Consider the following 13,203-nt stretch of genomic DNA (forward strand, 5'->3'; position numbering starts at 1 on the left):
AGGAGAACTCCCCCTGCTGGTCTTGAGGGGATAACACACAGTTTCCTCAAATTTAGAAAATAACTTGCTTTATTACAATCATCCTAATAATTCTATTATGGACTGTTCAGAAATTTCAGATTTCAAATGCACAATAAGGTTTTACTGAAAACTGGAGAGACTGTGAATGCCCCCATTAGCAGACAGGGTAAGGACATCCTTAGTCTGTTCCTCCAGATACTGCTGGTGAGCTTGGCTTTTACTCTTTCTCCTGTCTTTATTAATAGATCTGCTGTCACCTTATGACCCCTCAAGATCTTGTCAGGTTTGTAAGATGATGAAATTGCAGCGTTTAGGTAGGTGAGAAATTGGGGGCTTTGTTCCTCCAGCTACTGCTACTCAGCTGGACTCTGCATCTCTCCTGCCTTTCTTGATAGATCTGCTGCTATTCTGCAGGCTTTCCTAGGTGCATCAAACCTTTGAGGAGGAGACAGTTGCTGTCTTAAGTTGGGAGGTAGACGGGTGGCAAAGAGGAACTCTTTCTTCTTTCTAACCTCATTCCTAGGAACTCTAGAATGGCACTGATGGTGTGTGAACTGGCAGGGAGAAAAGGTGGAAAGTGAACTTCTGGGTTGAGCTGTATTTGAATGAAAGGAGAAGCCTTAGAAGGAGTGTAATCTGATGTGTTTATTTCAGTCTTGCTAGTCTGCCTTGTTGCAGGGTAATTCCTCCTGAGCTGGGGAGCCAGGAGGTAGGGGTCAATGTGGGAATGTTGCCTGTAGAGCTGGGGTTTCCAACCTGTGGTACTCCAGAAATTGCAGCTGGGGATGGTGGGAGTTGTAGTTCAGCAACATCTGGGGTGTCTCAGGTTGGGAATCCCTGCTGTAGAGAAAGGGAGTGGTGGATGGACTGAAGCTCCTTTTCACTTTGCTCAGTTCCAAAGCCCAGTCATTTTTGGTAATAGCAGACAAGACTTGGGGCGGAGCTTCAATTTAGGTAGTGATTTACCACCCTAAAATAGAAGGTACCATTTATTCTAGAATCCCTGATTTTTAATCCTAAGTAGGCTGCAGTTTGTTGATGAAGGAAAAAATTATTTGCCAGTGCTCAGACGCTATTCTTAATTATTTCTGCACATATTTCAGGGCTCAGCACTGAATTCAAATTCTGAAGCTAAGCCTTACCACAAATTAAGCTCTGCACTTCATCCTAACCAACCATCATGTTCCAGATCATTTATTTGAGGGAGGGTAGATTTAGGACTGGATACCTGAGTTTGTTCCTGCCTCGTTAATTTTAGTTGTAGTGCCATAGATATGCAAATTACTTTGCTCATAGCTTCAGGAACTATAATCACTGCTACGCCTTATGTAAAATATGATAGGATGTTGGTTGGAAATATGAATTTCAGATATCTGAGCCTAAAATGTCAGAGAAGGAATATACAACAGCTCATTCAAGAAATCTTCCATGTATGGATATATTTGTGGCAGCCTGGACTCATCCTTTACTGACAATAAAAATGACACAAACTGAGAGGTACTATTCTGTAGAACATTTCACTTATCTTCCAATGGCCATGACTGATCATGAACAAGTATGGTTTTCTTATAATGAGCCACAGACCTGTGACTTCATATCTTCTAAGGCCCAGAGAAAAAATTCTTGGGGTCTTACAGAGGTACCTCACTAATGAAGGGCAACAGATTGGTGGAGGCAGTGGATTGGCTGTCTCTGACCTGCCTCTGCATCCTTTCACCTGCACCTGCTGCTGCTCTGAGCCTTTTTTTTTTTTTTTTTTTTTGCAGTGTGCCAGCTGCCATCTTTCCTCCTTCTCCCTCCCTGCTTCATCCCGCCCTCTTCCCATTCAAAAAGCACAGCGCTGGGGAAGTTGGATCTGAATGAAGTGATGAAACATACTTCCTGCCACTCCAAATTTCCTGCTTTTTGAACATGTAAGCTGAAGAGGAGCAGAAGCTGCCAACCCCACTCCACACACCAAATAGGGGACTCACTTTGCCTACAAGAATTTTCAAGGGTCAAAGAATCAAGTGGATTTTTGGATAATATCCTCCCTAATGACATAGAAATTTGTAGTATGATGCAACCATATATAAGCACCCTGCATTTCACATTTTAATATATGTTGATTAGTACAAAATGTGGGATGATGTAGGTGACAAAGCTACCCTAGAATGAGAGAGTTCAATCCAGAATAGGTTGGTTGTCTGTATGGCATTTGATTATCTGTATGGCATTAGACTTGGCATTTTTCTCTAGATTGAACCCATGTTATAAAGTAGAATTTTAAGATACTGTACATCAACTAACACAGTGTTTCTTAACCTTGGGCCCCCATATGTTGTTGGACTACATCTCCTAGAATCCCCAGACATGGCCTTTGTGGCTGGGGATTCTGGGAGTTGTAGCCCAACATCTGGGGCCCAAGGTTAAGAAACCCTGAACTAACATATGGAAACTCTGACAACTTAGTTCAACTGTTTCCCAACTTTCATCCTTAGCAATAATTCACACATGCAATTGTGAAAAGTTTCCCTCTTATAATGGCTCAGGGATAGTTTTGTTTGATCTCATGAAACAATCCCAAGAGCAAGCTCACAAGGGAAGGTGCAGCTCTTGTAATCTTTCGTGTTTCTAAACTCAAGTGGTTAGAATAATATGTGGTTTTTTTGTGGGGGTCCAATATTTATTGCTTCTGAATATTAAATTTATGAGTTGACCTTTTCTGTTTAAACTTGTGAAATAAATAATGTTTGGTTTTTATTTTATGAAAAAATACCTTCAGTCAGATTAGTTTTGAAATGATTCTGAAATGGAACTATTTAGAGACTGGGATAACATCCCTTTCAAGACAAGGTCAATTACAATTTGGGAAGTCAATTACAATTTGACCTTCTTCAACTATAAATAAATAGGAGGAATTATCTGATACTTCTTTGAATTAAATGATGTCCCCAGGGATAAATATGAAGATGAATCAACACAGGAGAAAGAAAGAAAAACACTACTTCACTATTAATGATATGGATCAATTTTTACCAGCCTCTGTATCTTGAATGAATATTCCTTATTTTAAATATAAATAGAAAAGAAGTATTCAGCAATGCTTTGAGTTATCCTAGTGTTTCTCCAAGCTTTTTGAACTCCGTCCCCCACTTCTCCACCACCAGCCATTTATTCCACTTGTGAAAATATGGAAATCCTTACATGCAATTGTGTGCAGGTAGCCTCCTGTTGCAGGCATGGATCTAACACTGACATTAGAAGAGGATGTCTCTGCCCCCACCCCCAACTTTGCATCATTACAAAAACAGAAGTTCTTCTTCCCAAATCAGAACTGGAATGGAATGATGAGGTGCTGTGGAAGCAGTACCCCTGTGCACACAAATCTAATGTGGATCAGTTGAGAGTCTGCTGGACAGCACTGAATCTACTGAGATCTTGGTTGGTTGGTGAGAGAATGAAGGCTTCACTTACCTCAGCATCCCCCCCCCTCTCTCTCCCCCACCCCCTCTCATGGCTCCTTCCAAATGTCCTTTATCTTACAAGCCTGACAGCCTAGGATTAATGAAGTTTGGAAGTGGAAATCTTTCCCAGCTTTCACACACTCCCCTTTAGTTGTGAACTTCTTGGCATGGCTCTCATGGTTAGCAGCCTCTCAGGCAATACCAGCCCTTTGGGAAGTGCACTGACTGAGTATTCACTAGCCATGACATAACAGTTACCCCTGTGGACAGAACATGTTCTCATACCAGTGTGGGAGCAATACCATGAGTAGCAACAAATGTGTGCATTTAAAAAGGAAACTGAAAACATATATATCAGAAGAATGTCTTCCAGACTGGCTCAAAAAATAAAATAAAATAAATAAATCCAGGCACAAGCATAGCTTTTTGGAATGATATCCTGGCACATCGTGGAATGAAAGATGGAATGCTGAAGCACTGGTAAACTTTAATCAGTACGCTCTGTCTCAAAATGAGCAAATTGTTTTGTTATGGAAATGATGTCACAGTGAGCTTTCCCTCTTGAATTACATTACTACGCAATCCCAAATATCACCCCAAAGTCCTCATAAAAGTGATTGAAACTTCTGTTTAGAAAATCCCTGGTGGAGAAGCTGACTTCTGTTCCTCCTTCTCCAAATCATTCTGTTGTTGTTTTTCAGCCACTAGGCAGCCATGATGATATGGCTGAGAAGCTAAAATGCTGGTTTATTAAATGCTCACTCCAGCCTGGAATTTATTAGCCCACTGACACAGCCCTGTCTGATGAATCAGAAATTAGAATATGCTTTTTGGAAACTATATTGATCCAGCATCTGCAGATTATACCTGCCCACACCATTACTGTCCTATATATATCACTGATGTAAAACCCAGTCTGTGATTTTAAAGTTAGTGGGGGTGGAATCACTAATAAACAAAATAGATCTTGATTAAACATAGCCTAGTGTCCCAAGAGACTCAAAGGACAGATGTTATAAGTTAAATAATTGTCAAGCATCATATAGGAAAGTTATACTTGCTTTAACCAGGGCAGACTAATAAACAAATAGCCTGTTATGGGAGAACACTCTTGCAGAACAGAGGGCAGTTTTAAAAAAACCCAGCTAGTCTACAATACATTTGAATTCATTTGGTCAAAGCTTTCTCATCTGAGCTACTGAGCAGAAATACTGCATGAAAGGACTCTTGTTGATAATGCCCACTGGGCCTTACCGTCTCTCACATGGAAAACTGAACCGTTTAATGAAAGGTTACCATAATCAAACCAAAATAAAAATCAAACCAAATGTAATATTTGCTATTAAGAATGAGAATCCAGAACAGCTCATCTGTTCATATTTTTAAAAGGACATAACATCTAAGCACTGGAGCTGTGCTGAAAAGTCTTCATTTTTAATTTTGGGGCAGAAATTTGTCTTTAAAAGTTCATAGTGCAATTATTCACTTTTAAAAAATCCTGTTCAGCACCATTAGTTCCCCTGGTTGTTGCAGCTTTGTACCATTTTATTTTACTTCATGTGTATTATTTGCATTGTTATTTGCTTTTAATTTATCTTTCTTTCTTGATTAGTCACATTTCTTGATCCCGCCCAATGAGGGCTCACACAGTGAAAGAGATGATGTCACTGTGTAATTAATCTACCAATCAGAGTTGGTTATGCAATGATGTCACTAAGAGCAAGTGAGGGCAAGACCAATGAATAATAGACCATTTTTGTAAGAAGTACTGAATAATACTTTTTAAAAGGGAAATGTTTTTCAGCAGGGCCAAAAAAATCATTAAAAGATGAGAGTGGTTCTGGCTCATATCTATTCAAAACAAAGAATTCCCAGTGAATAAGAAGAATGCTTGAATTTCATTCTTTTTTTTTCTACTAAGAGCTGGTTTCACTGTATTTTGGTGTCTACAAACAACGGTGGCATTTCATCCTCCCTGCTGGCCTGTACAGTCAGTAGAAAAGTCTTATTGCTTGTAGCAAATGTGTTGAACAGCATCCTACCTGAAGCCTACACTGGCAAATGGCAGATATGGCTGGTGCAAGATTCCTGTACCGAGTGTGAAGCCTCCCGTTGTTGGGTAGCAAAATTAATAAACACCTACAAGACACAATAAAACATGTTATATATGAAAGCAGTGCAATACAGTATGGAAGATTTGCTGTTTCTACACTTGTTTCTTTCCCCCACCCTATTCCATCTTCCTCCAAGGAGCTCAGGGTAGCATACAAAGTCACCCCCTCCCCTTTTATCCTCACGACAATTATGTGAAGTCAGTTAAGATGCAATATTGTGCTTCGGCCAGGGTCACCCAGTGAGCAACATGATTAGCGGGAAGATTCCAATCTGCTTCTCCCTGGTCTGAGTCAATTGCTCTAACTACTATACCATATGTTTTGTTGTTTGGGAATTGTAAATGGCTCTCTGAGGCTGTGAACTTTCTGGTCTGCCATGCCCAGTATTCTGCAGACATTAATTTTCAGTGACACCCAATCCAGGACATTAGGACACACTGACCTACATGCTGTACACCTGTGCTTTTGCAGGCTCAGAGCGACATGCCAGCAGTCTTGCACTTTTGCTTAAGAGTGCAGATACCTTGATTAGCATACCTGTACTCCAGAAGTGTATGGATGGGATTGCTGCTCAGCAGTAGAGCATCTATTTGCATGCAGAAGGTACCAGGTTCCACCCGCAGCATCTCCAGGTATGGCTGGGAGAGACTCCTGCCTGAAACCTTGGAGAAACTGCTCTCAATCAGCGCAGACAATACTGAGCTAGATGGACCAATGCTCTGACTCAGTATAAGACACTTCTCATGTTCCTATATGTTAGTTTGATGGGGAAAATGTTACTTGACCTTCAGCAACATATTTCCAATCTAACTAGTGCTTCCAGAGGGTAGGCACACTAATTAAAGTATGTGCACTTTTCAGTAAATGTGCAACAATGCCAGTGCTTCAGTATGAGCCTGTAGCAACATGGGTGCTTCAGTATCAGCCTGCCCATGTTATGCTGTGCAACATATGTGTGCTGTGTGTACTGGGCATGTGACTCTGAGAAGGCTGGATTTCAATTTGCGGGACCTCTTGCAGGAAATGTAACTTATGTGAACGAAGCTTCATGCATTACATTCCTATGTGCGGTTCCTGAAATATATCAGTCTCTAGGGACATTTACGGAATGGGATTTGTGTTCCATTCTGAGCTCAGAATGGAACACAAATCCCCAGGACATTCTGTTGAAACAACCAGGTGACTGGTTGTTCCGTTGGAATTAGCTCAAAATGTTTTGAGTGTTCCAAGCATTCCGAGTGCCATTTTCAAGTTGATTTGTATGATAACAAGCCAACCAAGAAGTAAGGAGATCGGAAGGCTTGGAATGTTCCAACTCGGAATAGGGTCGCTCAATTTCGAGCTCGAAATAGGCCCTTTATTTGAAGGTTGTTTCAAGCTCAGAACACTCAAAATGACCTGTTGCAAATCCGAACATTCTGAGCTTGGAACATTCTGCACATCTTTCCTGTCTATCATATAGTGATAGACTCTCTTTCATATAGTGATAGACTCTCTCTTTCCTTTCTATCATATAGTGGGCATTTGCTCCTATTTTGTGTTTGCTTCTCTGGAACAGTTCATGCTTTGTCTGAATCATAATGTTGTGCCTTAAGCAAAAGCCAAACAAACTGGCATGATGAAGCTGAAGCTTCCAATATAACTTCCAATAAAACTCAATTCTGGGTAGCATATCTTTAGTAATCAAATATGATGAAGTTTCTTTACATTTCTTTGATTATATTCCAAACACAGGTGCTATGATCTACCATAAGGCCATCTCAACTCCCACTGGCTAGCAAAAGAATGCTCTGCTTCCATCTGAAGTATGGAACTTATAGTGAGGCATGTGGAATCTCCATGAGGACCAGGAAACTTCCAGTTGAATTCTCATCTCTATAATTAACTCTCTCGCTAGCTATAGGAAGGGGAATATGCTTCAAGTCTCCCACTTCATAAGCAACATGGCAACAACAATAATATCAATCCGCCTGTAAAGAATACTGAGATAATGTAGATAACGTTTTCTGAACATGAAAATGCATTGCATTTAAGTACTAAGTAATAATAAGATTTAGCATTAAACACTTTGGAGTGTTCCAAGTGGTTCATGGGCATTATCTTGTTTTATTCCTTAAAACAGCCCTGTGTAGTAAATTAGCACTATTAGCTCAATATTACAGGGGAGGGGGCTAAGGCTGAGAAAGAATGGCTTACAAAAAAGACAATGTGATCCCATCAATGTGGTTATACCTGGATAATTGAAGAAGCAAAGGCCATAAGAGGCAGGATGCCTCAAAACACCAGCTGCAGGGGAGCAACAGCAGGAGAGAGGGCATGTCTCTTGCCTGTGAGCTTCTCAGAAATATCTGGTGGGCCACTGTGTGAAACAAGATGCTGGACTAGATGGGCCTTGGGCCTGAACCAGCAGGGTTGTTCTTATGTTCTTATCTAACTACATGTTCTTCCTGTAATGGCATAGCATGCTCCAAATGAACAGACTTCAGTATTGTCCCTAAATAAGGATGTATTAAAATAATACACTGTAATTCCATATTAAATCAAAACTAAAGATTAGGAACAATACAATACCTGCTCTAAAGTAGTTTGGCTAATGGAGTAATGCTTAATTTGAAACAAAGTTTTGTTGTTCTCTAAAACTCTGAAAAGCTCTGCAAGGCAACCCCATCTTTGTGGCACATGGTATTCCAACAGATTAAGGTGCTGTCCCTGTAAGTAAAAACAAGCAAGCAATCAGAGAATATGCTGGTATAGTTGAGTATTTTCAACCAGTATATGAATACAACAGAGTTTTCAATAGCACTAAAAATTCAGCACTGAACAGCGTCCATGTTACTCAGTAGCACTACTCAGGAGTTACTCTATAGCAGGAATTCTCAACGTTGGGTTCCTAGATGTTATTGGCCTTCAACTCCCATAATCCCCAACCAAAGATCACTGGGGCTGGGGATTATGGGAGCTGAAGTCCAATAACATCTGGGGACCCAAAATAGAAAATCCCTGCTCTATAGGACTACTTAATTTCAAAAGCACTATTCAGGAGTAACAGTCTTAATGCTGCCCACTGTTTATGAATGCTAAGAACATTTATAAACAGAGAGCATCTATTTGCATGCAGAAGGTACCAGGTTCCATCTGCAGCATCTCCAGGTATGGCTGAGAGATATTCCTGCCTGCAACCTTGGAAAAGCCACTGCCAGTCTGCGAAGACAATACTGAGCTAGATAGACCAATGATCTGACTCAGTATATGGCAGCTTCCTATGATCCTGTCCAGCAGCCCCTCTAGCTTCAGCTATTTCAGCAGGCATTAGCCATTCCAAACACTTTCAATAGCTTTGCACCAATAAGGACCAGAAACTTTTCTATTTTAAAGCTGAGGTTCTCAGAAAACTGAATTCAGTGACCAAAATGACATTCCATAGGTTTTCTGCACTTCTGCAGACACAGCTCTACCTATATTCCCTAGCACGCTTCCCAACCTCAGCCAATTATTTCCCCTGGAAGACTTGCCTGCCCATTCTCTATACCCCATTTCACATCACCATAATTCATGTTTTGCAACTGCGAATTCATCCAACAATTCACACGGGTTGGAGAATATTTCTGCACAGCCTCCTCCAATGAGATACTGACTGGAAGACTGTAGTATGGCCTTGATTGCATTACTTTAGAGGTGTGCACGGGCCATTAGGTGCAGTTTGGTCCAAATTCAGACTGAACCATGGCTATATAAACTAGTTTGGTTGAACCAATCAACTAGACCAGTCAGTTCAATGAACCAGTTCAGACTGGTTCAAAGCAATTTGGCATAGAACCGCTTGAACTGGCCTGGTTCATGATGGTCTGATTTGCAATCAAACTGGTTCTTCACATCCCTACTTTACTTGGTTTCTAGCTTCTATGGTACGGAGGAGCATAATATTAGGGATTAGGGATGTGCACAAAACCCGCTGGCCTGGTTTGGTTTGAAGCCGAACCAGCCTTGAACCTAACCGGGCCTGTTTGGTCCAGCACACCCTCGAACCTTCACCAGTTTTGATTTGGTCTGTGGGTGGGGTGTGTGTGTGCCAACTTTAAAAGGTTAAAAAAAAAAAAAACCCTGAAAAATGCTCCACGGGTTGGCGGCGGGGGGTGCGCGGAGGTTCCCCCTCCCCCAGCCAGCCTTGAAAATGCCCCCCTCAGGCCTTTTAGGCCCATTTTTTGGACTGTTCAGGCCTTTCTAAAATGGTGCGGTGGCCAAAATGGTGGCAGCCACGCATGCACAAATGGCCTCTTGCAAGGCCTGGCATGCCCCACAGCCACGCAGAGGCCATTTGCGCATCTGTGGCGGCCATTTTTAATAAAAAAATTAAAAATGGCTGCCCAAAAAATGGCTGCTGTGCATGTGCAAATGGCCTCTGCGTGGCTGTGGGCCATGCCAGGCCTCACGAGAAGCCATTCGTGCATGCGTGGCTGCCGCCATTTTGGCCGCCGCACCATTTTAGGCCTGAATGGGCTGAAAAATGAGCCGATAAAGCCTGAGTGGGGCATATTGAAGGCTGGTGGGGGGAGAGGGAACCTCTGTGCACCCCCCCCCCACCAACCCAGGGAGCATTTTAAAGGCTTGGCTTGGGGGTCATACCGTCAAACCCCTGAACCCGAACATTGAACCACGAACCACAAAACCTGTTTGCACATCCCTATTAGGGATGTCAAACATACTAAAAAAAGAGAAAGAAAACACAAAGAAAAAGTAAATCAACAGTTCAAAGATACCTTGAAAAGTGTTCCAGGAAAATGAATTTGCAGACATTCTATGATAGCACTTTGGCAAATGGATTCTTTGTGTAACCACACTTTGACTAAGTAGCCATCACCAAATCTGAGTCCATTGACCAGTAGTGCAAATCCAGGTGTATATGCAAAAAAGAGGAGAGGGATGCTTGGTTAAACATCACTCTTCATAAAACATTATATCAAGTGACAGCAATTGCTCATGAGTATTATAATATTATAATATATTATAATACTCTAAAATATAATATTGTTTTGATAATATTAATATATTGATAATGTCTAAAATCTTTCAACATTCAAGAGAGTTCTTTTAAAAAAAAAAGGAGGAATAGCCAGTACAATGCCCACCAAATGGCGATTGAAATGTAGCCAGAAGGTTGCTGAGGTCCTGAGTGGATTGGCAAGTTCTAACCTTTCTTTCCAAGCTAATGTTGCACCAGCTCCCCACCACCACCACCACTTGGCTCATGCTATGCCACTCTCTCTGTCCCTTGGATCGTTCCCTCTGTCCACTATCTCATCCTTCTCCCCCTTCATTTCTATTCAACAGTAGCCAAGCCCTGTGGAACTGTCAATGAGAAGACCACCAAATGGTGTATGGAAACAAGGTCATTTACGAGGGCTCTTGTTTTTATAAATGGGAGAGCTGGGAAATGGAATAAAGGGTAGAGCACTTCTTTGTTTTCTCAGGTCCTGCAGTGTCACTTAAATTGTGTTTCTGGACAGAAGCAGTGCTGCTTTTTGCTTATGACCACCTTCATTCTTGAGCTTTTGATTCCAGCCTAAAAAAAATCAGCAGTCCCCCCCCCCCCCCCGCGCCGCCACTTTGATTAATGAGAGATGTGCTGCTTGCTAGGCATGCAAATATATCTGAGATGAGGGTGAAGAATGGAGTAATGGCTGCTGATGCCACAAAGGCATTGATACCTCCCCAACAGAGAAAGTAACGTGATTCAGCTACAGAGATCCTAGGGGGAAAGCCTTTCCTGGGTAAAAGGTTGTAGCTTCCACTAATATGGGTGTGAGACATTACTGCAGATGAGTGGTTCTTAATGTGGGGCCCACCAGATGTTGCTGAACTAGAACACCAGCATCCACAACCACAATAAATTATGGCTGGAGATGCAGGGAGTTGGAGTTCAGCAACATCTGGTGGATCCCACATTAAGAACCACTGCTGTAGATCTTTCCAGCAATGTTCAGTTGGTACTTGAATCTGAAAATCAATACCATGGGAGGGTTCTGGCAGCATGTGGAACCAAGAACTATTTGGATTGTATTTCGTATTTTCTTTTCACCTTTTTTATCTGTTATGATTTGATGTATTGTTTTTATGGTATGTTTTAATCTTCTGTTGTGAGCTGCCCAGAGAACAATTTGTTATGGGGCAGCTAACAAATAAAATTTATCATTTATTATTATTATTAATTATTATTTTTAATTATTATTTCTTGTTTACACAGTCAGACAGGTGTTATTGACTGGTTTGTTTTATCCAGACATCGAGTCCTTCCCAAAGACCTGAGATGGCTGAATTTTTTAATCAATATTGTTGTTATTATTATAGATATTGTTGCAAAATATAATAATAATAATAATAATAATAATAATAATAATAATAATAATAATAATAATTCAATTTCTATACCGCCCTTCCAATAATGGCTCAGGGCGGTTTACAAAGAGAAATAACAAACAAATAAGATATAGGTTGTTCCCAGTAAAGTTGCTTTTTGTAATTGGTGATTTCTGTGGCCCCTATGGTGTTCAGGTGCTCTTCAAATTGTTTTGGAATTGCACCTAGGATGCCACAGCCTTTCAATTTCAATTTGTAGATCTTTGTATTTTGTTATTTTTTCTATTTCTTTTTCTTCTATTCTGCTATCACCTGGTATTGCTATATCAATTATTTTGACTTTTTCTTTTTCTTTTATTGTTATTAATAATTATTTATTATTATTATTATTAAATTTTTTTTACTGTGGTTTGAACCTGCCTCAGTCAACAAACTCCGGTTTATTTCTAGCAGTCAAACTACAATCTGAATCCAAGGCTTGCAATTGATTGATATATACTAATCATGGTTGTATGTTATGTGTGAACCTGCAATAGTGATTTAATCTGATTTGTTTAAGATGTTCCACCCTTGTAGGGCTCTTGTATAGAGAGGCAAGACTAGAACATGGAGGTAAGGAGAAATGGCAGTACTCAGACCATGGTACGGTGAATCAAACCAAGATTTGGTGGTCTGTGGCACCAATTGGGATTTGTTCAATAAACCTTAAAATAAATGATGATTCTTCATTATGCCTAATCTATTCTCATCCAATATAACTGTATACACCAAGAATAAGGACAAATAGGAAGGATAAAATATAGAAATGATTATTGTAACAATATCTTCAGTATGTGTAGAATTTCTCATCAATAGGCAAAAAGCATTTCATAAACACATTTGTGGCATCTTGCAGATGTAAGAACAAAACACATTTATTTGATTTTAACTGTCATTCAACAAGAAAGTACTATTCAGGCACTGAACCAATCTTTTTTAAATGCTAGTCTCCTGCTATGACTACATACTGTGTTACATAATATGAATTCAGTGGAGAGAAATAAATTTGATAAAGAACTTGGGAGACAATAAAGACAAAATCTTGGCTGAACTGGGCAGTTTTCCTTAGAAACAAAAAGATAAGTAGAGACAAGTAAATTAAATTTGCCCACAAAATTCAGCTTAAAGTGAAACTCGAACCAAATGTTGAGGTTCCTCTTCACTCAAAATGTCTGAGGAACTCTGAGGAAATACAAAAGAGTTTTAATAAAACTAGTGAAAACTCTTGG

At 40.4% G+C, this 13,203-nt stretch overlaps 1 protein-coding gene across 1 annotated transcript in view; it reads right to left on the reverse strand.

Annotated features, from left to right (window-relative positions):
- The window catches only part of ABCA13 (ATP binding cassette subfamily A member 13), a 293,809-nt gene that overhangs the window by 10,218 nt on the left and 270,388 nt on the right, over positions 1–13,203 (reverse strand). Inside the window, exons 44-46 of the mRNA XM_053266156.1 lie at positions 10,339–10,444; positions 8,153–8,290; positions 5,510–5,606 (exon numbers count right to left, since the gene is read on the reverse strand). Of these exons, the coding sequence (XP_053122131.1) occupies positions 5,517–5,606; positions 8,153–8,290; positions 10,339–10,444 (334 nt within the window). The 3' untranslated portion in view covers positions 5,510–5,516. The remainder of the gene's footprint in view (positions 1–5,509; positions 5,607–8,152; positions 8,291–10,338; positions 10,445–13,203) is intronic.

The sequence above is a fragment of the Hemicordylus capensis genome, chromosome 6 (assembly GCF_027244095.1).
Source record: "Hemicordylus capensis ecotype Gifberg chromosome 6, rHemCap1.1.pri, whole genome shotgun sequence".
Classification (NCBI taxonomy): Eukaryota; Metazoa; Chordata; class Lepidosauria; order Squamata; family Cordylidae; genus Hemicordylus; species Hemicordylus capensis.